Source organism: Haliaeetus albicilla, chromosome 29 (genome assembly GCF_947461875.1).
Source record: "Haliaeetus albicilla chromosome 29, bHalAlb1.1, whole genome shotgun sequence".
NCBI classification, from domain to species: domain Eukaryota; kingdom Metazoa; phylum Chordata; class Aves; order Accipitriformes; family Accipitridae; genus Haliaeetus; species Haliaeetus albicilla.
Genome location: NC_091511.1, coordinates 2,375,076 through 2,398,793, shown reverse-complemented (window position 1 = coordinate 2,398,793; position 23,718 = coordinate 2,375,076). Strand labels below are relative to the sequence as shown.

Below are 23,718 nucleotides of genomic sequence, written 5' to 3'. Positions count from 1 at the left end.
GAAGGGTGGATGGATGGAGGGGTCCTGGCAGCCTTTGCTGGATGTCTGCCTGGTCAGGGGAGTGAGTGGTTTCATGGCTTGATGCTTCGATAGCGGAACAGACTCAAGGACCGATTGGGGGAGAAATTCTTATAGAAAGGGATGTAATGCAAATAGGGAGGGATAGGTTTTTTTTGGTGGAATGGACAGACGGATGTTTGGATGGTTTGATGGATGGATGATTAGGTGAGTGTGTGGCTGGATGGTGGACTGGATGGTTGATTGTATGGGTGGATGGATGGGTTGGTGGGTGCATGGATGGACATGTGGATGTTAATGCCGGGCATTGTGCCCTCTGTTACAGGTGCAGCTGAGCCAGAGGAACGACCATCCCAGCCCATCCTGGGCGAGCTGACGGCCTCGCACGTCACCCCCGACTCTGTCCAGCTGGAGTGGAGCGTCCCCGAGGGCACCTTTGACTCCTTCACGGTGCAGTACAAGGATGCACAAGGCCAGCCCCAGGTGGTGCCCGTGGACGGTGGTTCCCGCACGGTGACGGTGCCTGGGCTGTCACCGTCGCGCCGCTACAAGTTCAACCTGTACGGGGTGTGGGGTCGGAAACGTCTGGGCCCCGTCTCCACTGACGCTGTCACAGGTGAGTGGGGCCGCAGGACCATCCATGGCTCCTTGGAGTGCTGGGTTTGGAGTCTTGCAGGACGTTGGGCAGGGTCCATGGAAGATCCTTTGCTCGTCTGGGAATTGGGAACTTCTCTTGGGGGACTGTTACTTGGTGGCTGGGTGGTGGGACGGGTGCAGGCAGGGTTGAAGGCGGTAAGGGAGGAGGAGCGAAAGGCAAGCCTGGAGGGAGGTAGTGTTGTGGTACGGGTGCTTGGATGAGTGTTTTGCTCGTTGGGTGAGGAGATGGTTGGATGGATGGATGGATAGTTGGATGGATGGATGATGGTGTGTGGTTGGTTAATAGGTTTATTGCGTGGATAGATGATTGAACAGATGGTTGCCTGCGTAGGTGGGTGTTTTGATGGAAGGGTGAGCCATAGGGTGGTTGGATAGAGGAATTAATTCAAGGATAGATGGATGGAATCGCGCAGGGAGAAATGGTGACTGGATGGATGGAAGCATGGATGTTAGGATGGGGAAATGGAGGGAGGGAAGGTTGCGTGGAGAGATAGGCAAAGGGATTGGTGGGTGCATGGAAGGAGTGATGAAGACATGGATGAGTTGGTGGATGATGACATGGGTGACCAAAATCCTGCCTTACTGAGTAGAAGAATGCATGTGTGGATGGTTGGAAGGCTGATGGGTAGAACCGTGTTAAGGGTGGATGGAAGGACAGGTGGTTGGATGCTTGGGTGAACTGATACCTGCAGGGGTGATTTCTTGAGTGTATGGGTGGACAGAGGAAAGGTTTGGTAGAAAAATGGATGGGTGGATGGACAAAGGGTTGGATGGATGGATGGATGGACAAAAGGAATGATGAATGTTTGGATGGACCTGTGGATGTTTATGCCGGGTATTGTGCCCTCTCTGTTACAGCTGCAGCTGAGCCAGAGGAGGAACCACCATCCCAGCCCATCCTGGGCGAGCTGACGGCCTCCCATGTCAGCCCCGACTCTGTCCAGCTGGAGTGGAGCGTCCCCGAGGGCACCTTTGACTCCTTCGTGGTGCAGTACAAGGATGCAGAAGGCCAGCCCCAGGTGCTGCCTGTGGACGGAGGTTCCCGCACGGTGACGGTGCCTGGGCTGTCACCGTCACGCCGCTACAAGTTCAACCTGTACGGGGTGTGGGGTCGGAAACGTCTGGGCCCCGTCTCCACTGACACCGTCACCGGTGAGTGGGTCTGTGGGCCCCACCTGTGCCCCCTTGGTGCCCTGGGTATGGAGCAGGAAAGGAGCTGGGTCTGGGTCTGTCCTGATCCCCTGGGGCCTTGTGGGAACTGGGAACATCTCTTGGGTGCTGCCGGGGTTAGAGGGAAGGGAGCATGGAAGATTGGAGGAGGGAGGGAAATGTGGATGGATGGATGGAAGGATGGATGGATGGATGGATGGGCAGGTGTCTAATTGCTTCCCTGAGGAGATGGGTAGATGGAAGCTTGGTTTAGTTGATCCGTGAATGGATGGATGACTTGATAAAAGGACGGATGGATGGATGGATGAGTAGATGGACGAACATTTGTATGAGTCTGGCTAATTGAGGGATTGACAGGTGGTTCGAATGCTTGGATGGACACATGGTTAGATGGCAGTGTGGAAGGGTGGATGGATGGAGGGGTCCTGGCAGCCTTTGCTGGATGTCTGCCTGGTCAGGGGAGTGAGTGGTTTCATGGTTTGATGCTTCGATAGCGGAACAGACTCAAGGACCGATTGGGGGAGAAATTCTTATAGAAAGGGATGTAATGCAAATAGGGAGGGATAGGTTTTTTTTGGTGGAATGGACAGACGGATGTTTGGATGGTTTGATGGATGGATGATTAGGTGAGTGTGTGGCTGGATGGTGGACTGGATGGTTGATTGTATGGGTGGATGGATGGGTTGGTGGGTGCATGGATGGACATGTGGATGTTAATGCCGGGCATTGTGCCCTCTGTTACAGGTGCAGCTGAGCCAGAGGAACGACCATCCCAGCCCATCCTGGGCGAGCTGACGGCCTCGCACGTCACCCCCGACTCTGTCCAGCTGGAGTGGAGCGTCCCCGAGGGCACCTTTGACTCCTTCACGGTGCAGTACAAGGATGCACAAGGCCAGCCCCAGGTGGTGCCCGTGGACGGTGGTTCCCGCACGGTGACGGTGCCTGGGCTGTCACCGTCGCGCCGCTACAAGTTCAACCTGTACGGGGTGTGGGGTCGGAAACGTCTGGGCCCTGTCTCCACTGACGCTGTCACAGGTGAGTGGGGCCGCAGGACCATCCATGGCTCCTTGGAGTGCTGGGTTTGGAGTCTTGCAGGATGTTGGGCATGGTCCATGGAAGATCCTTTGCTCGTCTGGGAATTGGGAACTTCTCTTGGGGGACTGTTACTTGGTGGCTGGGTGGTGGGACGGGTGCAGGCAGGGTTGAAGGCGGTAAGGGAGGAGGAGCGAAAGGCAAGCCTGGAGGGAGGTAGTGTTATGGTACGGGTGCTTGGATGAGTGTTTTGCTCGTTGGGTGAGGAGATGGTTGGATGGATGGATGGATAGTTGGATGGATGGATGATGGTGTGTGGTTGGTTAATAGGTTTATTGCATGGATAGATGATTGAACAGATGGTTGCCTGCGTAGGTGGGTGTTTTGATGGAAGGGTGAGCCATAGGGTGGTTGGATAGAGGAATTAATTCAAGGATAGATGGATGGAATCGCGCAGGGAGAAATGGTGACTGGATGGATGGAAGCATGGATGTTAGGATGGGGAAATGGAGGGAGGGAAGGTTGCGTGGAGAGATAGGCAAAGGGATTGGTGGGTGCATGGAAGGAGTGATGAAGACATGGATGAGTTGGTGGATGATGACATGGGTGACCAAAATCCTGCCTTACTGAGTAGAAGAATGCATGTGTGGATGGTTGGAAGGCTGATGGGTAGAACCGTGTTAAGGGTGGATGGAAGGACAGGTGGTTGGATGCTTGGGTGAACTGATACCTGCAGGGGTGATTTCTTGAGTGTATGGGTGGACAGAGGAAAGGTTTGGTAGAAAAATGGATGGGTGGATGGACAAAGGGTTGGATGGATGGATGGATGGACAAAAGGAATGATGAATGTTTGGATGGACCTGTGGATGTTTATGCCGGGTATTGTGCCCTCTCTGTTACAGCTGCAGCTGAGCCAGAGGAGGAACCACCATCCCAGCCCATCCTGGGCGAGCTGACGGCCTCCCATGTCAGCCCCGACTCTGTCCAGCTGGAGTGGAGCGTCCCCGAGGGCACCTTTGACTCCTTCGTGGTGCAGTACAAGGATGCAGAAGGCCAGCCCCAGGTGCTGCCTGTGGACGGAGGTTCCCGCACGGTGACGGTGCCTGGGCTGTCACCGTCACGCCGCTACAAGTTCAACCTGTACGGGGTGTGGGGTCGGAAACGTCTGGGCCCCGTCTCCACTGACACCGTCACCGGTGAGTGGGTCTGTGGGCCCCACCTGTGCCCCCTTGGTGCCCTGGGTATGGAGCAGGAAAGGAGCTGGGTCTGGGTCTGTCCTGATCCCCTGGGGCCTTGTGGGAACTGGGAACATCTCTTGGGTGCTGCCGGGGTTAGAGGGAAGGGAGCATGGAAGATTGGAGGAGGGAGGGAAATGTGGATGGATGGATGGAAGGATGGATGGATGGATGGATGGGCAGGTGTCTAATTGCTTCCCTGAGGAGATGGGTAGATGGAAGCTTGGTTTAGTTGATCCGTGAATGGATGGATGACTTGATAAAAGGACGGATGGATGGATGGATGAGTAGATGGACGAACATTTGTATGAGTCTGGCTAATTGAGGGATTGACAGGTGGTTCGAATGCTTGGATGGACACATGGTTAGATGGCAGTGTGGAAGGGTGGATGGATGGAGGGGTCCTGGCAGCCTTTGCTGGATGTCTGCCTGGTCAGAGGAGTGAGTGGTTTCATGGCTTGATGCTTCGATAGCGGAACAGACTCAAGGACCGATTGGGGGAGAAATTCTTATAGAAAGGGATGTAATGCAAATAGGGAGGGATAGGTTTTTTTTGGTGGAATGGACAGACGGATGTTTGGATGGTTTGATGGATGGATGATTAGGTGAGTGTGTGGCTGGATGGTGGACTGGATGGTTGATTGTATGGGTGGATGGATGGGTTGGTGGGTGCATGGATGGACATGTGGATGTTAATGCCGGGCATTGTGCCCTCTGTTACAGGTGCAGCTGAGCCAGAGGAACCACCATCCCAGCCCATCCTGGGCGAGCTGACAGCCTCGCACGTCACCCCCGACTCTGTCCAGCTGGAGTGGAGCGTCCCCGAGGGCACCTTTGACTCCTTCACGGTGCAGTACAAGGATGCACAAGGCCAGCCCCAGGTGGTGCCCGTGGACGGTGGTTCCCGCACGGTGACGGTGCCTGGGCTGTCACCGTCGCGCCGCTACAAGTTCAACCTGTACGGGGTGTGGGGTCGGAAACGTCTGGGCCCCGTCTCCACTGACGCTGTCACAGGTGAGTGGGGCCGCAGGACCATCCATGGCTCCTTGGAGTGCTGGGTTTGGAGTCTTGCAGGACGTTGGCCAGGGTCCATGGAAGATCCTTTGCTCGTCTGGGAATTGGGAACTTCTCTTGGGGGACTGTTACTTGGTGGCTGGGTGGTGGGACGGGTGCAGGCAGGGTTGAAGGCGGTAAGGGAGGAGGAGCGAAAGGCAAGCCTGGAGGGAGGTAGTGTTGTGGTACGGGTGCTTGGATGAGTGTTTTGCTCGTTGGGTGAGGAGATGGTTGGATGGATGGATGGATAGTTGGATGGATGGATGATGGTGTGTGGTTGGTTAATAGGTTTATTGCGTGGATAGATGATTGAACAGATGGTTGCCTGCGTAGGTGGGTGTTTTGATGGAAGGGTGAGCCATAGGGTGGTTGGATAGAGGAATTAATTCAAGGATAGATGGATGGAATCGCGCAGGGAGAAATGGTGACTGGATGGATGGAAGCATGGATGTTAGGATGGGGAAATGGAGGGAGGGAAGGTTGCGTGGAGAGATAGGCAAAGGGATTGGTGGGTGCATGGAAGGAGTGATGAAGACATGGATGAGTTGGTGGATGATGACATGGGTGACCAAAATCCTGCCTTACTGAGTAGAAGAATGCATGTGTGGATGGTTGGAAGGCTGATGGGTAGAACCGTGTTAAGGGTGGATGGAAGGACAGGTGGTTGGATGCTTGGGTGAACTGATACCTGCAGGGGTGATTTCTTGAGTGTATGGGTGGACAGAGGAAAGGTTTGGTAGAAAAATGGATGGGTGGATGGACAAAGGGTTGGATGGATGGATGGATGGACAAAAGGAATGATGAATGTTTGGATGGACCTGTGGATGTTTATGCCGGGTATTGTGCCCTCTCTGTTACAGCTGCAGCTGAGCCAGAGGAGGAACCACCATCCCAGCCCATCCTGGGCGAGCTGACGGCCTCCCATGTCAGCCCCGACTCTGTCCAGCTGGAGTGGAGCGTCCCCGAGGGCACCTTTGACTCCTTCGTGGTGCAGTACAAGGATGCAGAAGGCCAGCCCCAGGTGCTGCCTGTGGACGGAGGTTCCCGCACGGTGACGGTGCCTGGGCTGTCACCGTCACGCCGCTACAAGTTCAACCTGTACGGGGTGTGGGGTCGGAAACGTCTGGGCCCCGTCTCCACTGACACCGTCACCGGTGAGTGGGTCTGTGGGCCCCACCTGTGCCCCCTTGGTGCCCTGGGTATGGAGCAGGAAAGGAGCTGGGTCTGGGTCTGTCCTGATCCCCTGGGGCCTTGTGGGAACTGGGAACATCTCTTGGGTGCTGCCGGGGTTAGAGGGAAGGGAGCATGGAAGATTGGAGGAGGGAGGGAAATGTGGATGGATGGATGGAAGGATGGATGGATGGATGGATGGGCAGGTGTCTAATTGCTTCCCTGAGGAGATGGGTAGATGGAAGCTTGGTTTAGTTGATCCGTGAATGGATGGATGACTTGATAAAAGGACGGATGGATGGATGGATGAGTAGATGGACGAACATTTGTATGAGTCTGGCTAATTGAGGGATTGACAGGTGGTTCGAATGCTTGGATGGACACATGGTTAGATGGCAGTGTGGAAGGGTGGATGGATGGAGGGGTCCTGGCAGCCTTTGCTGGATGTCTGCCTGGTCAGGGGAGTGAGTGGTTTCATGGCTTGATGCTTCGATAGCGGAACAGACTCAAGGACCGATTGGGGGAGAAATTCTTATAGAAAGGGATGTAATGCAAATAGGGAGGGATAGGTTTTTTTTGGTGGAATGGACAGACGGATGTTTGGATGGTTTGATGGATGGATGATTAGGTGAGTGTGTGGCTGGATGGTGGACTGGATGGTTGATTGTATGGGTGGATGGATGGGTTGGTGGGTGCATGGATGGACATGTGGATGTTAATGCCGGGCATTGTGCCCTCTGTTACAGGTGCAGCTGAGCCAGAGGAACGACCATCCCAGCCCATCCTGGGCGAGCTGACGGCCTCGCACGTCACCCCCGACTCTGTCCAGCTGGAGTGGAGCGTCCCCGAGGGCACCTTTGACTCCTTCACGGTGCAGTACAAGGATGCACAAGGCCAGCCCCAGGTGGTGCCCGTGGACGGTGGTTCCCGCACGGTGACGGTGCCTGGGCTGTCACCGTCGCGCCGCTACAAGTTCAACCTGTACGGGGTGTGGGGTCGGAAACGTCTGGGCCCCGTCTCCACTGACGCTGTCACAGGTGAGTGGGGCCGCAGGACCATCCATGGCTCCTTGGAGTGCTGGGTTTGGAGTCTTGCAGGACGTTGGGCAGGGTCCATGGAAGATCCTTTGCTCGTCTGGGAATTGGGAACTTCTCTTGGGGGACTGTTACTTGGTGGCTGGGTGGTGGGACGGGTGCAGGCAGGGTTGAAGGCGGTAAGGGAGGAGGAGCGAAAGGCAAGCCTGGAGGGAGGTAGTGTTGTGGTACGGGTGCTTGGATGAGTGTTTTGCTCGTTGGGTGAGGAGATGGTTGGATGGATGGATGGATAGTTGGATGGATGGATGATGGTGTGTGGTTGGTTAATAGGTTTATTGCATGGATAGATGATTGAACAGATGGTTGCCTGCGTAGGTGGGTGTTTTGATGGAAGGGTGAGCCATAGGGTGGTTGGATAGAGGAATTAATTCAAGGATAGATGGATGGAATCGCGCAGGGAGAAATGGTGACTGGATGGATGGAAGCATGGATGTTAGGATGGGGAAATGGAGGGAGGGAAGGTTGCGTGGAGAGATAGGCAAAGGGATTGGTGGGTGCATGGAAGGAGTGATGAAGACATGGATGAGTTGGTGGATGATGACATGGGTGACCAAAATCCTGCCTTACTGAGTAGAAGAATGCATGTGTGGATGGTTGGAAGGCTGATGGGTAGAACCGTGTTAAGGGTGGATGGAAGGACAGGTGGTTGGATGCTTGGGTGAACTGATACCTGCAGGGGTGATTTCTTGAGTGTATGGGTGGACAGAGGAAAGGTTTGGTAGAAAAATGGATGGGTGGATGGACAAAGGGTTGGATGGATGGATGGATGGACAAAAGGAATGATGAATGTTTGGATGGACCTGTGGATGTTTATGCCGGGTATTGTGCCCTCTCTGTTACAGCTGCAGCTGAGCCAGAGGAGGAACCACCATCCCAGCCCATCCTGGGCGAGCTGACGGCCTCGCACGTCACCCCCGACTCTGTCCAGCTGGAGTGGAGCGTCCCCGAGGGCACCTTTGACTCCTTCGTGGTGCAGTACAAGGATGCAGAAGGCCAGCCCCAGGTGCTGCCTGTGGACGGAGGTTCCCGCACGGTGACGGTGCCTGGGCTGTCACCGTCACGCCGCTACAAGTTCAACCTGTACGGGGTGTGGGGTCGGAAACGTCTGGGCCCCGTCTCCACTGACACCGTCACCGGTGAGTGGGTCTGTGGGCCCCACCTGTGCCCCCTTGGTGCCCTGGGTATGGAGCAGGAAAGGAGCTGGGTCTGGGTCTGTCCTGATCCCCTGGGGCCTTGTGGGAACTGGGAACATCTCTTGGGTGCTGCCGGGGTTAGAGGGAAGGGAGCATGGAAGATTGGAGGAGGGAGGGAAATGTGGATGGATGGATGGAAGGATGGATGGATGGATGGATGGGCAGGTGTCTAATTGCTTCCCTGAGGAGATGGGTAGATGGAAGCTTGGTTTAGTTGATCCGTGAATGGATGGATGACTTGATAAAAGGACGGATGGATGGATGGATGAGTAGATGGACGAACATTTGTATGAGTCTGGCTAATTGAGGGATTGACAGGTGGTTCGAATGCTTGGATGGACACATGGTTAGATGGCAGTGTGGAAGGGTGGATGGATGGAGGGGTCCTGGCAGCCTTTGCTGGATGTCTGCCTGGTCAGAGGAGTGAGTGGTTTCATGGCTTGATGCTTCGATAGCGGAACAGACTCAAGGACCGATTGGGGGAGAAATTCTTATAGAAAGGGATGTAATGCAAATAGGGAGGGATAGGTTTTTTTTGGTGGAATGGACAGACGGATGTTTGGATGGTTTGATGGATGGATGATTAGGTGAGTGTGTGGCTGGATGGTGGACTGGATGGTTGATTGTATGGGTGGATGGATGGGTTGGTGGGTGCATGGATGGACATGTGGATGTTAATGCCGGGCATTGTGCCCTCTGTTACAGGTGCAGCTGAGCCAGAGGAACGACCATCCCAGCCCATCCTGGGCGAGCTGACGGCCTCGCACGTCACCCCCGACTCTGTCCAGCTGGAGTGGAGCGTCCCCGAGGGCACCTTTGACTCCTTCACGGTGCAGTACAAGGATGCACAAGGCCAGCCCCAGGTGGTGCCCGTGGACGGTGGTTCCCGCACGGTGACGGTGCCTGGGCTGTCACCGTCGCGCCGCTACAAGTTCAACCTGTACGGGGTGTGGGGTCGGAAACGTCTGGGCCCCGTCTCCACTGACGCTGTCACAGGTGAGTGGGGCCGCAGGACCATCCATGGCTCCTTGGAGTGCTGGGTTTGGAGTCTTGCAGGACGTTGGGCAGGGTCCATGGAAGATCCTTTGCTCGTCTGGGAATTGGGAACTTCTCTTGGGGGACTGTTACTTGGTGGCTGGGTGGTGGGACGGGTGCAGGCAGGGTTGAAGGCGGTAAGGGAGGAGGAGCGAAAGGCAAGCCTGGAGGGAGGTAGTGTTGTGGTACGGGTGCTTGGATGAGTGTTTTGCTCGTTGGGTGAGGAGATGGTTGGATGGATGGATGGATAGTTGGATGGATGGATGATGGTGTGTGGTTGGTTAATAGGTTTATTGCGTGGATAGATGATTGAACAGATGGTTGCCTGCGTAGGTGGGTGTTTTGATGGAAGGGTGAGCCATAGGGTGGTTGGATAGAGGAATTAATTCAAGGATAGATGGATGGAATCGCGCAGGGAGAAATGGTGACTGGATGGATGGAAGCATGGATGTTAGGATGGGGAAATGGAGGGAGGGAAGGTTGCGTGGAGAGATAGGCAAAGGGATTGGTGGGTGCATGGAAGGAGTGATGAAGACATGGATGAGTTGGTGGATGATGACATGGGTGACCAAAATCCTGCCTTACTGAGTAGAAGAATGCATGTGTGGATGGTTGGAAGGCTGATGGGTAGAACCGTGTTAAGGGTGGATGGAAGGACAGGTGGTTGGATGCTTGGGTGAACTGATACCTGCAGGGGTGATTTCTTGAGTGTATGGGTGGACAGAGGAAAGGTTTGGTAGAAAAATGGATGGGTGGATGGACAAAGGGTTGGATGGATGGATGGATGGACAAAAGGAATGATGAAGGGTTGGATGGACCCGTGGATGTTTATGCCGGGTATTGTGCCCTCTCTGTTACAGCTGCAGCTGAGCCAGAGGAGGAACCACCATCCCAGCCCATCCTGGGCGAGCTGACGGCCTCGCACGTCACCCCCGACTCTGTCCAGCTGGAGTGGAGCGTCCCCGAGGGCACCTTTGACTCCTTCGTGGTGCAGTACAAGGATGCAGAAGGCCAGCCCCAGGTGCTGCCTGTGGACGGAGGTTCCCGCACGGTGACGGTGCCTGGGCTGTCACCGTCACGCCGCTACAAGTTCAACCTGTACGGGGTGTGGGGTCGGAAACGTCTGGGCCCCGTCTCCACTGACACCGTCACCGGTGAGTGGGTCTGTGGGCCCCACCTGTGCCCCCTTGGTGCCCTGGGTATGGAGCAGGAAAGGAGCTGGGTCTGGGTCTGTCCTGATCCCCTGGGGCCTTGTGGGAACTGGGAACATCTCTTGGGTGCTGCCGGGGTTAGAGGGAAGGGAGCATGGAAGATTGGAGGAGGGAGGGAAATGTGGATGGATGGATGGAAGGATGGATGGATGGATGGATGGGCAGGTGTCTAATTGCTTCCCTGAGGAGATGGGTAGATGGAAGCTTGGTTTAGTTGATCCGTGAATGGATGGATGACTTGATAAAAGGACGGATGGATGGATGGATGAGTAGATGGACGAACATTTGTATGAGTCTGGCTAATTGAGGGATTGACAGGTGGTTCGAATGCTTGGATGGACACATGGTTAGATGGCAGTGTGGAAGGGTGGATGGATGGAGGGGTCCTGGCAGCCTTTGCTGGATGTCTGCCTGGTCAGAGGAGTGAGTGGTTTCATGGCTTGATGCTTCGATAGCGGAACAGACTCAAGGACCGATTGGGGGAGAAATTCTTATAGAAAGGGATGTAATGCAAATAGGGAGGGATAGGTTTTTTTTGGTGGAATGGACAGACGGATGTTTGGATGGTTTGATGGATGGATGATTAGGTGAGTGTGTGGCTGGATGGTGGACTGGATGGTTGATTGTATGGGTGGATGGATGGGTTGGTGGGTGCATGGATGGACATGTGGATGTTAATGCCGGGCATTGTGCCCTCTGTTACAGGTGCAGCTGAGCCAGAGGAACCACCATCCCAGCCCATCCTGGGCGAGCTGACGGCCTCGCACGTCACCCCCGACTCTGTCCAGCTGGAGTGGAGCGTCCCCGAGGGCACCTTTGACTCCTTCACGGTGCAGTACAAGGATGCACAAGGCCAGCCCCAGGTGGTGCCTGTGGACGGTGGTTCCCGCACGGTGACGGTGCCTGGGCTGTCACCGTCGCGCCGCTACAAGTTCAACCTGTACGGGGTGTGGGGTCGGAAACGTCTGGGCCCTGTCTCCACTGACGCTGTCACAGGTGAGTGGGGCCGCAGGACCATCCATGGCTCCTTGGAGTGCTGGGTTTGGAGTCTTGCAGGATGTTGGGCAGGGTCCATGGAAGATCCTTTGCTCGTCTGGGAATTGGGAACTTCTCTTGGGGGACTGTTACTTGGTGGCTGGGTGGTGGGACGGGTGCAGGCAGGGTTGAAGGCGGTAAGGGAGGAGGAGCGAAAGGCAAGCCTGGAGGGAGGTAGTGTTATGGTACGGGTGCTTGGATGAGTGTTTTGCTCGTTGGGTGAGGAGATGGTTGGATGGATGGATGGATAGTTGGATGGATGGATGATGGTGTGTGGTTGGTTAATAGGTTTATTGCATGGATAGATGATTGAACAGATGGTTGCCTGCGTAGGTGGGTGTTTTGATGGAAGGGTGAGCCATAGGGTGGTTGGATAGAGGAATTAATTCAAGGATAGATGGATGGAATCACACAGGGAGAAATGGTGACTGGATGGATGGAAGCATGGATGTTAGGATGGGGAAATGGAGGGAGGGAAGGTTGCGTGGAGAGATAGGCAAAGGGATTGGTGGGTGCATGGAAGGAGTGATGAAGACATGGATGAGTTGGTGGATGATGACATGGGTGACCAAAATCCTGCCGTACTGAGTAGAAGAATGCATGTGTGGATGGTTGGAAGGCTGATGGGTAGAACCGTGTTAAGGGTGGATGGAAGGACAGGTGGTTGGATGCTTGGGTGAACTGATACCTGCAGGGGTGATTTCTTGAGTGTATGGGTGGACAGAGGAAAGGTTTGGTAGAAAAATGGATGGGTGGATGGACAAAGGGTTGGATGGATGGATGGATGGACAAAAGGAATGATGAATGTTTGGATGGACCTGTGGATGTTTATGCCGGGTATTGTGCCCTCTCTGTTACAGCTGCAGCTGAGCCAGAGGAGGAACCACCATCCCAGCCCATCCTGGGCGAGCTGACGGCCTCGCACGTCACCCCCGACTCTGTCCAGCTGGAGTGGAGCGTCCCCGAGGGCACCTTTGACTCCTTCGTGGTGCAGTACAAGGATGCAGAAGGCCAGCCCCAGGTGGTGCCCGTGGATGGTGGTTCCCGCACGGTGACGGTGCCTGGGCTGTCACCGTCGCGCCGCTACAAGTTCAACCTGTACGGGGTGTGGGGTCGGAAACGTCTAGGCCCCGTCTCCACTGATGCTGTCACAGGTGAGAATATTTGTGGCCACCATGTGGACCATGGGTTTGTAGTGGGGTACGAACTGGGGCAGGGACATTTTTGGATGATTGACTTGTTGGATTGATGCATGGATGGATGCAATAAGGTTTGGATTATTGCATGAAAGGATGGTTGGCTCCTTGGTTGATTAGTTGAACTGATGCATATGTGCATGGATTGATGGAGATATGGATGGATGTTTGGATGGTTGGTTGCATGATCATGTGTGGTTTATGGAGTGTATGTGTGATTGAATGATTTTGTAGACACTTGGCTGGGTGGGTGGATGGTGAGATGGTTGGTTGCATGTCTTGATTGGAGGAATAAAGGAGCATCTTATTAGTTAGATGTTGGAATGGAAGTGTTGATTCAAGGACTGCTGGATGGTTGAAGGTGCATGAAGAGATGAGTGATTTTGATGGATGGAAGGATAGAGAGACGGATGGGTGGGTTGGTGGAGGGATGTATGGGATATTTGTCCTGGGCATTGTGCCCTCTGTGTTGCAGCTGCAGCTGTGCCAGAGGAGGAACCACCATCCCAGCCCATCCTGGGCGAGCTGACGGCCTCCCACGTCACCCCCGACTCTGTCCAGCTGGAGTGGAGCGTCCCCGAGGGCACCTTTGACTCCTTCACGGTGCAGTACAAGGATGCAGAAGGCCAGCCCCAGGTGCTGCCCGTGGACGGAGGTTCCCGCACGGTGACGGTGCCTGGGCTGTCACCGTCACGCCGCTACAAGTTCAACCTGTACGGGGTGTGGGGTCGGAAACGTCTGGGCCCCGTCTCCACTGACGTTGTCACAGGTGAGTTGGGCTGTTGGACCATCCATGCACGCCATGGGTTGCTGGGTTTTGAGTGTTCAAGAGCTTGGGTAGGGCCCATGGAAGACACTTGGCTCATCTGGGAAATGAGAACTTCTCTTGGGGGACTGTTACTTGATGGCTGGATGGTGGGTCGGGTGCAGGCAGGGTTGAAGGCGGTAAGGGAGGAGGAGAGAAAGGCAAGCCTGGAGGGAGGGAGTGCTGTGGTAGGGGTTCTTGGATGAGTGTGTGGCTTGTTGTGTGAAGAGATGGATATATGGATGGATGAATCTTTGGAGGGATGTGTGGAGGTTTATGCCAGGCATTGTGCCCTGTGTGTTGCAGCTGCAGCTGAGCCAGAGGAGGAACCACCACAATCACCTCAACTAGGCAAGCTCACGGCCTCCCATGTCAGCCCCGACTCTGTCCAGCTGGAGTGGAGCGTCCCCGAGGGCACCTTTGACTCCTTCACGGTGCAGTACAAGGATGCACAAGGCCAGCCCCAGGTGCTGCCCGTGGATGGTGATTCCCGCGCGGTGATGGTGCCTGGGCTGTCACCATCGCGCCGCTACAAGTTCAACCTGTACGGGGTGTGGGGTCAGAAACTTCTGGGCCCCATCTCTACTGACGCTGTCACAGGTGAGGGTACCTGTGGGCTCCAGCTATGTCCCCTTTGGAACTGGGTTTGATGTGGGGCAGGAGCTGGGGAAGGATCTGCCCTGGATGTGTTTGGCCTCTTGTGAAACGGGAACACCTCTTGGGTCCTGCCTGGGTTGCAGAGATGGGAGTGTGCAAGATTGGAGGGAGGGAGGGACAGATTAATGGATGCATGGATGGATGGATGGAAGCATAGGCGGGCAGAGGATGGATGGATGGATGATGAGATTGATAGATAACTGATTACATAGAAGATGGAGGGAGCATTGGGTGGATGAATGTTTGTTTTCTTGTTGGATGTGTGGATGAATGGATGTTCCTCTCTCCATTGCACCCCTAGCTCCCGAAGAAGAGAAGCCACCATCTCAGCCCCGCCTGGGCGAACTCACAGCCTCCCACATCACTCCTGACTCCATCCAGCTGGAGTGGAGCATCCCCGAGGGCACCTTTGACTCCTTCACGGTGCAGTACAGGGATGCACAAGGCCAGCCCGAGTCACTGCTTGTGGATGGTGGTTCCCGCACAGTGACTGTGGCTGGGCTGTCACCGTCGCGCCGCTACAATTTCTACCTATACGGGCTGTTGGGGCAGAAACCTGTGGGTCCCATCTCCCTTGACACCATCACAGGTGAGGGAGTGTGCTGGATCCATCCTTGTCGCCCTTGTGCTCTGGGTTTGGAATTTGTCAGGAGGTTGGGCAGGGCCCATTGAAGATCCTTGGCTCATCTGGCAAATGGGAACATCTCTTGGGGGCTGACTGGAGGATGGATGGAGGGATGGGAGCACACAAACTTGGAGGGATGGAGGGATAGGTTAATAGAAGAATGTTTGTTGGATGGTTGGATGGATGGAAGGTTGGGTGGAGGGATTAGTGGATGGAAGGTTGGGTGGATGGACAGATGGATGGAGGAAGAAAGGGATGGATGGATGGGAGCATGCAAGGTTGAAGGGATTGGACGATATTGATGGATGGGTGGTTTATAGGTTGGATGAATGGACACAGTTGGATGGAGGCAGGGTGGGATGGATGGATTGATGGATGGATGGGTGGTTGAATGGACAGATAAAAGCACATTAAGGATGAATAGATTGTTAGAGGAATGTTTGGTTGATTGTTGAACATCTGGCTGGCTGGCCGGCTGGATTTACGTTTATGCCCTGCATTGTGTCCTCTCCATTGCAGCCCCAGCTCCAAAAAAGGAGAAGCCACCATCCCAGCCCCGCCTTGGCGAGCTCACAGCCCCTCATGTCACCCCCAACTCCGTCCAGCTGGAGTGGAGCGTCCCCGAGGGCACCTTTGACTCCTTCACGGTGCAGTACAAGGATGCACAAGGCCAGCCCCAGGTGCTGCCCGTTGACGGAGGTTCCCGCACGGTGACGGTGCCTGGGCTGTCACCATCGCACCGCTACAAGTTCAACCTGTATGGGGTGTGGGGTCGGAAACATCTGGGCCCCATCTCCACCAACACCGTCACAGGTGAGGACGTCTGTGGACCATTTCTGTGTCCCCTTTGGGTGCTGGTTTTGGGGTGGTGGCAGGTGGTTGGGCAGGGCTTATGCTGGTCCCTTGGGTCTTGTGGGAACTGGGAACATCCCTTGGGTGCTAACAAGGGTGTGGGTGATGGGCTGAGTGCATGCAAGTTTGGAGGGTTGGGTGGATGGATGGATGGATGGATGGAAGGATGGATGGAAGTTGCTTCTATGCTGTTGTGGCTATTTGGATGACTGGATGGATCCTTGGCTGGCTGGATCCATGGACCTGTGAGAAATTGGAACAAATTCTTGCCACTACATGCGGGATCAATGGAAGGATGGGAGCATGAAGGTTGGAGGGATAGAGGGACAGACTGATGGATGTGTGGAGAATGGATGGATGGATGTTTGGTTGGTTGAATGGGTGGATGGACTGAAGGTTGGTTGGCTGGACAGATGGATAGACAATGGAGGGTTGTATGGATGATTGGATGGATGGAAGGATGGATGGACAGTTGGGTAGACTCATGTAGTCAGGGACAGAGGAATGTGTGAGTAGATGGAAGGGAACATGGCTGGGTGGGCAATGTCTGGAGGAGTTGCAGCGTTGCGGGGATATATGTTGACTGGGTTGTTGGATGGATGGATGGTTGGATGGATAGGCAGTTTTATGGACGGAGGACTGGTTGGATGGTTGGAAAGATGGGTGGGTGGTTTGATGGAGGGAGACATGGTTGGATGGAAGGATGGTTGGATGGTTGGATGGATGGTTGCACAGTTGGACGTATGGAGGGATGGTTGGATGGGTGGGTGGGTGGTTTCTGGCTGGACAGTTGGATGGTTGGTTTGATGGTCGTTGGACAGTTGATGGTTGGATGGTTGATTCTTGATAGTTGGATGGTTTTACAGTTGATGGTTGGACAGGTGATGGTTGGATGGCTAGGCAGTTGCTGGCTGGACACCTGGATGGTTGGTTGGAGCAATGGTGTGTTGGCATCCTGGGTGTGGTGTCTCTGGTGGGGAGAGTCCCCTGGGGGCTGTGGTGGGGGACCCTGGGGTGCTACAGGAGGGGTCTGGGGGTGGGGGGAGTCCATGGGAGTTTCTGTGGGGTTGGTGGTCAGAGTGGGGGTGTCCAAAGAGAGGTTCCTGGAAGTGTAGGTGAAGGGAAGCTGGTGGGCGGGTCCTTGGGGGGCTGGGGGGTGGGTTGGGGGTGTCAACAGCCATGCCCCTCCCCCACGCAGGTGCCCCAGGGACCCTCTGGGTGGGGACTGTATGGCCCCGCAGTGCCAGGCTGCACTGGGCACGCCCCCACACTCCCCTTGATGGCTATGACCTTGTCTACGGCCCCCCCGGAGGACCCGAGAAGGTAACACCCCCTCCCAAAGCACCCTGAAACCCCAAAACCCCCCTGGGGACCCCAATAATCCTTGTGGGACCCCAATACACCCCCCCAGACTGCAATAACTCCTTGGAGACCCTGATCCCCTGTGGGGACCCCAACTTTCCTTGTAGGACCCTAATAGCCACCCCCAGGGACCCCATTAACCCCTTGGGGACCCCAATACCACCCAGGTGCACCCCAGTATCCCATGTGGGATCTCCAATACTCCCTTAGGGCATGCCAGTGCCCCCTCCAAGACCTAAATAAGCCCCTGAGGACCCCAGTAACGACCCGGGGACCCCAATAACACCCAAGGGACCCCAATAACACCTGAGGGATCCCAATATTCCTTGTGGGACCCCAATACCAACCCAAGGACCCCAATAACCCCTTGGGGACCCCAATATTCCTTGTAGGACCCCAATATCCCCTGTGCACCCCAATATCTCTTGTGGGACCCCTAATACTCCCTTAGGGCACCCCAATACCCCCTGGTACCCCAATAAAACCCTGAGGACCCCAATAATTCCCAGGGGACCCCAGTAATGCCTTGGGGGACCCCAATATTCCTCTGTGCCCCCTCAGACGCTGCGGCTGCCCCCCGAGGCATTGTCCCATCAGCTGTGGGGCCTGGAGCCAGCAGGGCGCTATGGGGTGCAGCTGTGGGGCCGAGGGGGGGACACCCCCCCGACCCCCCTGGAGACCACCTTTGACACCCGTGAGCCAGAGGCCTCGGTCCCTGGGAGGCGAGGGGGAGTGTTGGGTCATTGGGGGGGGCACCCAGACACCTAGGTCCTTGGGTGGGGGGGGTGCTGGGTCATTGGGTGGGGGGGCACCCGGGTCAATGGGTGGGGGGGCACCTGGGTCCCTGGGTGGGTGGGGGAGTGCTGGGTCATTGGGTGGGGGATGCCTGGGTCCCTGGGTGGTGGGGGGCTCAGTCATTGGGTGGGGGGCACCCAGATCCCTGGGTCCCTGGGTGGTGTGTGGCTGGGTCATTGGGTGGGGGGCACCCAGACACCTGGGTCCCCAGAAGTCTCCAGGGCACCTTAGGGGTCCCTGGATGCCTGAGTCCTCACAAGCCCTGCCCCCTCCTCCCCCCAGCTCCCCTCCCCCACCCGCACCCCCGGGACTGTGCCGAGGAGCAGCTGAATGGGCCGGGCCCTTCACGCGAGACCCTCATCTTCCTCGGGGGAGACCCTGGGAGACCTCTGCGTGTCTTCTGTGACATGGAGACCGATGGCGGTGGATGGCTGGTGGGGCAACTGTGGGGAACTGGGAGGGGCTGGGGGGGTCATGTGGGGGATTATGGGGGGAAATGGGGAGTTGGGGGGGGCAGTGTGGGGACTGGGGGTCACTGAGGGAAACTGGGAGGCACTGGAAGGGGCTGGGGGAGGTTATGGGGTGTATTGGGGGGTTTTATGGGGGGTTGGGGGGTCTTGGAACTCAATGGGCATCCTGGGGGGCACTGGGGGGGTCTGGGGAGAAATGGGGGGCTCAGGGGGGTCAGTGGTGGGTGTTGGGGCCCCCCGACCTCCCCCCGACCCCCCCCCCAGGTGTTCCAGCGCCGCCAGGACGGGGGCACCGATTTCTGGCGGGGGTGGGACGCCTACGCCCACGGCTTTGGCAACCTCACCGGGGAGTTCTGGCTGGGTGAGGACCCAGGCGTCCGGGTGGGGGGGACCCAGGAGTTTGGGGGGGACCCAGGAATCTGGGTGGGCTTGGGTGGGTGACCGAAGGGGGAACCCAGGTGTCCAGGGTGGGGATCCAGGCATCTGGGTGGGTGACAGGGGTGGGACCCAGGTGTCTGGGTGGTCCTGGGTGGATCTTTGGAGGGGACCTAGGCATCTGGGTGGGCTTGGGTGGGTGACCAGGGAGGGACCCAGGAATTTGGGTGGTCCTGGGTGGATCTTTGGAGGGGACCTAGGCATCTGGGTGGGCTTGGGTGGGTGACCAGGGAGGGACCCAGGCATTCGGGTGGTCCTGGGTGGACCCTGGGGAGGAGACCCAGGCAGCCAGGTGAGCCCCAGGGAAGGACCCAGGCGTCCAGGCATGGGGACCCAGGAGTTTGGGGGCTGACCCAGGAATCTGGGTGGGCTTGGATGGGTGACCAAAGGGAGAACCCAGGTGTCTGGGGGGGACCCAGGCTTCTGGGTGGGTGACTGGGGGGACCCAGGGGTCCGAGTGGTCCTGGGTGGGCCTTTGGACAGGACGTAGGCATCTGGGTGGGCTTGGATGGGTGACCAGGGATCTGGGGAGGGGGACTCAGGTGTCCAGGTGGTGGCGGTGGCCGAATGCAGGTATGGGGGTGCAGGCAATGAGGCGCTGCACGCGCTGACGGCGGGGACCCCCACGGAGCTGCGGGTGGATCTCCGCACCCCACAAGATGCTGCCTTCGCCCACTACCGTGATTTTGCCGTCGCTGGCCCTGAGGACCATTACCGCCTCCACCTCGGCGCCTACAGCGGCACTGCTGGTATAGGGGGTCTTGGGGGGGTCCTGGGTGGTCTTGGGGGGTCCTGGAGGAGTCCTGGGGGGTCCTGGAGGGGTCTTGGGGCGGTCCTAAATGGTGCTGCAGGAGTGTCTTGGGGGGTCCTGAGTGGTCTTGGGGTGGTTCTGGAGGGGTCCTGAGTGGTCCTGGGGAGCTCTTGGGGGGGACCTGAGTGGTCTTGGGAAGGTCTTAGGGCGGTCCTGGAGGGGTCCGGGGGGGTCCTGGAGGAGTTTTGGGGGATCTTGGTGTGTCTTGGGGTGGTCCTGGAGGGGTCTTGCAGGGGTTCTGAGTGGTCTCAGAGGGTTCTGGGAGGTCCTGGAGGGGTTCTGAGTGGTCTTGGGGGGGTCCTGAGGGGTCTCATGGGGTCCTTGGTGGTCTTGGGGAGGTCTTGGGGGGGTCCTGGGGCATCCTGATTGGTCTTGGGGGGGTTCCTGGAGGGGTCTTGGGGGGTCCTGGAGGAGTCCTGGAGGCATCTTGGGGGGTCCTGAGTGGTCTTGGGGGAATTCTGGAGGGGGCTTGGGGGGTCCTGGAGGAGTCCTGGAGGCATCTTGGGGGGTCCTGAGTGGTCTTGGGGGGATTCTGGAGGGGTCTTGGGCATCCTTTGGCCTATGAAGGGGGTCCTAGGGGGGAATATTCAGGGTCTCTTGGCTTATGGGGGGGGTGAGGGGGGTCTTGGGATGTCCTGGAGAGGTCCTGGAGTGGTTCTGGCAGGTCCTGAGTAGTCTTGGGGAGGTCCTGGGGAGGTCCTGGAGGGGTCTTGGGGGTCTTGGGCATCCCTTGGCACATGAAGGGGGTATTGGGAGCAAATATTTGGGGTCTTTTGCCCTATGTGGGGGGGGGGGCTGTCTTGGGGGGTTCTGGGGGGGTCTTATGGGGTCCTGGGGGGGCCTAAGGGGGTATTGGGGGTCCCTTGGTCCATGAAGAGGGTCCCTGAGAGGATCTTGGGGGGTTCTGAAAGGGGACCCTGAGGGGGTCTCGGGGGTCTCCAGCCCTGGGGGTGGGGTCCCTGGTGGCTTCTGGGTGGGGTCTTAGGGGTCTCTGGACCATGTGGGGGTTCCTGGGAGGGGGTGTCTTGGGGGGGGTCTCAGGGGTCTCCTGTGGTCTCTGGGGAGGTTTCTGGGGGGGTCTTTGGAGTGTCTTGGGGGTCTCTTCGCCCTGGGGGTCCCTGGGGGATTCCTGGGGGGGTCTGGGCATCTCCAGGTCATGGGGGGGTCCTGGAGGGGTCTGACAGGGTCTGAGGAGGGGTCCCTGGGTGGTCACTGGGGGGCTTCATGGGGTGCCCCTGGGGGTCCCTTGGCCTTGGGCAATCCTAGGGGTCCCTGGGGGGGGTCCCTGAGGATCGGTGGGGGGGGTCCCTGGGGGGATCTTGGGGGTTGTTGGGGGGTCCAATAGGGTCCCCTGATTGGGGGGATCCCTAGGGGTCTGATGGGCTCTGAGGGGGGGGGTCCCTGGTGGGTCCCTGGGAGTCTGACAGGCTCGGGGGGGGTGTCCTTCGGGGGGTTCCCTGGGGGGGTCCCTGGGGTTCTGATGGGGGGGTCCCTGGGGGTCTAATGGGCTCTGAGAGGGGGTCCCTGGTGGGGGTCCCTGGATTCCCTGGGGTGTCCCTGGAGATCTGACAGGCTCTGAGGAGGGGTTCCTGGGGGGGGGGGGGGGGTGTCCCTGGGGGTCCCTGGAGGTCTGACGGGAGGGTCCCGCAGGGGACGCGCTCTCCTACCATGCCGGCAGCCCTTTCTCCACGCGGGACCGGGACCCCCGGGGCCGCCCCCGTCCCTGTGCTGTCGCCTACACGGGGGCCTGGTGGTACCACAACTGCCACTACGCCAACCTCAACGGGCGCTATGGGACGCCCCACCACCACCAGGCATGCTATAGGGGCCGGGGTTACCTATAGGGGGCCATAGGGGGTGGCTAGAGGGGGCTGATGAGGTCAGAGTGGGGTTGATGGTGGATATAGGGGGCCATAAGGGGGTCTATAGGGGCCATAGAGGGTATATCGGGGCCATAATGTGATCTATAGGGGCCATGGGGGACCTATAGGGAGCCATAGGGGGCAACTAGAGGGGGGGGTGTGGGGCCAGGGTGGGGTTGATAAGGCTATAGGCAGCCAGAATGTGGTCTATAGGGGCCTATAAGGGGCAAGTAGTTGAAGCCTATGGGTTCAGAATGCAGTTAATGGGGGCTATAGGGACCACAAGGCAGTCTATAGGAGCCATAATAGGGTCTATAGGGGCCACAGGGGGCCTATAGGGGTCGGGGGACCTATAGGAGGCCATAGGGGGTGACTGGAGGAGGCCGATGGGGCCCGAGTGCAGTTAATGGGGGCTGTAGGGAGCCATAATGGAGTCTATAGGGGCCATAGAGGTGCTACAGCAGCCACAGGAGGCCTATAGGAGCCAGGGAGCACCTATAGGGGGCAACTAGAGGGGGCCTATGGGGCCAGAGTGCAGTTGATGGGGTCTATAGGGGTCATAGAGGGCAACTGGGGGGCCAAGAAGGGCCATAGAGGGACCTAAAGAGGACATAAGGGGGTCAAAGAGGGGCATGGCAGGGCTATAGGGAGCATATTGGGGTCTGTAGGGGCCATAGTGGTGCTATAGGAGCCGTGGGGGATCTGTAGGGGTCATAATGGCGTCTATAGGGAGGCCTATAGGGTCCATAATGGACTCTATAGGGGCAAAGGAGGGGACTATAGGTGCCACCAGGGGCCTAAAGCAGCCACAGGGGGGGTCTATTGGGACTACAGGGGAGCTATATGGGCCATAGGGAGGCCTCTAGGGGCATCCAGGTGTCTAAAGGGCCCATGGAGGAGGCCTGCAGGGACATACAGGCACCTATAGGGGCTATATGGGGGTCTATAAGGGGCCATAGAGAGGCCCTAGGGGCAATATGAGCCATACAGGGGTCTTTATGGAGGGTTTACAGGTGGACACAGATGTTTGTAGGGGCCCACAGGGGGATCTATAGGGGCATATGGGGGGGGGCTATATGGGGATCTATAGGGGACATGGGGGGTCCTATGGAGGTCATAGAGGGGCCTATAACACGGCTACAGTGACTACAGGAAGTTCTGTAGGGGCTATGGGGGAGGGTCTTCTGTGGAGGGATCTATACGGGCACTATGGAGCACAGGATCCCTATGGCACTGCCCACAGCAGCAGTGGGTACCTATGGGGACCATAGGGGTGCTAAGAGGACCCTGGGGCAGGGGTGAGCACTGCACCCCTATGGGTGACCGGGGCCCAATGAGGGTCCTAGGGGGGCTATGCGGAGCACATGGCCACATGCCCTATAGGCTCCATAGGGCCCAAGACCCTATAGAACCTAGCCCCAGATCCCCTCTGTCTGGCCATGGGGCCCTTATAGGAGTGATAGGGCCTGGGGCAGGGGAGGGGGGGTGTTCTCTAGGGCCCCTATAGGAATCTATAGGGTCTATAGGGTGCCTGTAGGGTACCTATAGGGCCTGATGGACAACCCCCCTCCCCCCCGGCTCTCCCCAGGGCATCAACTGGTTTCCCTGGAAAGGCTTCGAGTTCTCCGTCCCCTTCACCGAGATGAAGCTGCGGCCGCAGCGCGACTGAGGGGTCCCAGGCGTCCGGGGGGGGCACCCAGGAAAGAGGCGGGACTTGTGGGGGGAGGGTCAGAGGTGAAGCTTTTATGGGGGGGGTAATAAAAGGTGCCTGGAACCCCCACCCCCTGGTGAACCCGGGTGTCCGGGGGGGACCCAGGTGTCCAGGGACACAGGCAGCAGGAGGACCCGGTCATCTGGACATGCAGGCAGCCCCAGGAGTCCAGGCAGTGGACCAGGGTGTCCAGGGGTGCAGGCAGCTGCAGGCAGGGGTGCAGGCAGCCCCAGG

At 57.5% G+C, this 23,718-nt stretch overlaps 1 protein-coding gene across 1 annotated transcript in view; it reads left to right on the top strand.

The window, feature by feature from the left end:
- Nucleotides 1-23,616, top strand: part of TNXB (tenascin XB) — a 51,226-nt gene extending 27,610 nt beyond the window's left edge. The window contains 24 exon segments of the mRNA XM_069773852.1: nt 344-634; nt 1,534-1,835; nt 2,601-2,880; nt 3,780-4,073; nt 4,836-5,126; nt 6,026-6,319; nt 7,034-7,372; nt 8,272-8,565; nt 9,280-9,618; nt 10,524-10,811; nt 11,574-11,864; nt 12,770-13,057; nt 13,334-13,356; nt 13,502-13,868; nt 14,211-14,504; nt 14,863-15,150; nt 15,706-15,999; nt 17,237-17,361; nt 17,962-18,094; nt 18,478-18,629; nt 18,930-19,026; nt 19,688-19,849; nt 21,562-21,725; nt 23,362-23,616. Of these exon segments, the coding sequence (XP_069629953.1) occupies nt 344-634; nt 1,534-1,835; nt 2,601-2,880; nt 3,780-4,073; nt 4,836-5,126; nt 6,026-6,319; nt 7,034-7,372; nt 8,272-8,565; nt 9,280-9,618; nt 10,524-10,811; nt 11,574-11,864; nt 12,770-13,057; nt 13,334-13,356; nt 13,502-13,868; nt 14,211-14,504; nt 14,863-15,150; nt 15,706-15,999; nt 17,237-17,361; nt 17,962-18,094; nt 18,478-18,629; nt 18,930-19,026; nt 19,688-19,849; nt 21,562-21,725; nt 23,362-23,442 (5,771 nt within the window). The 3' untranslated portion in view covers nt 23,443-23,616.
- Nucleotides 23,617-23,718: the final 102 nt, after the last annotated feature.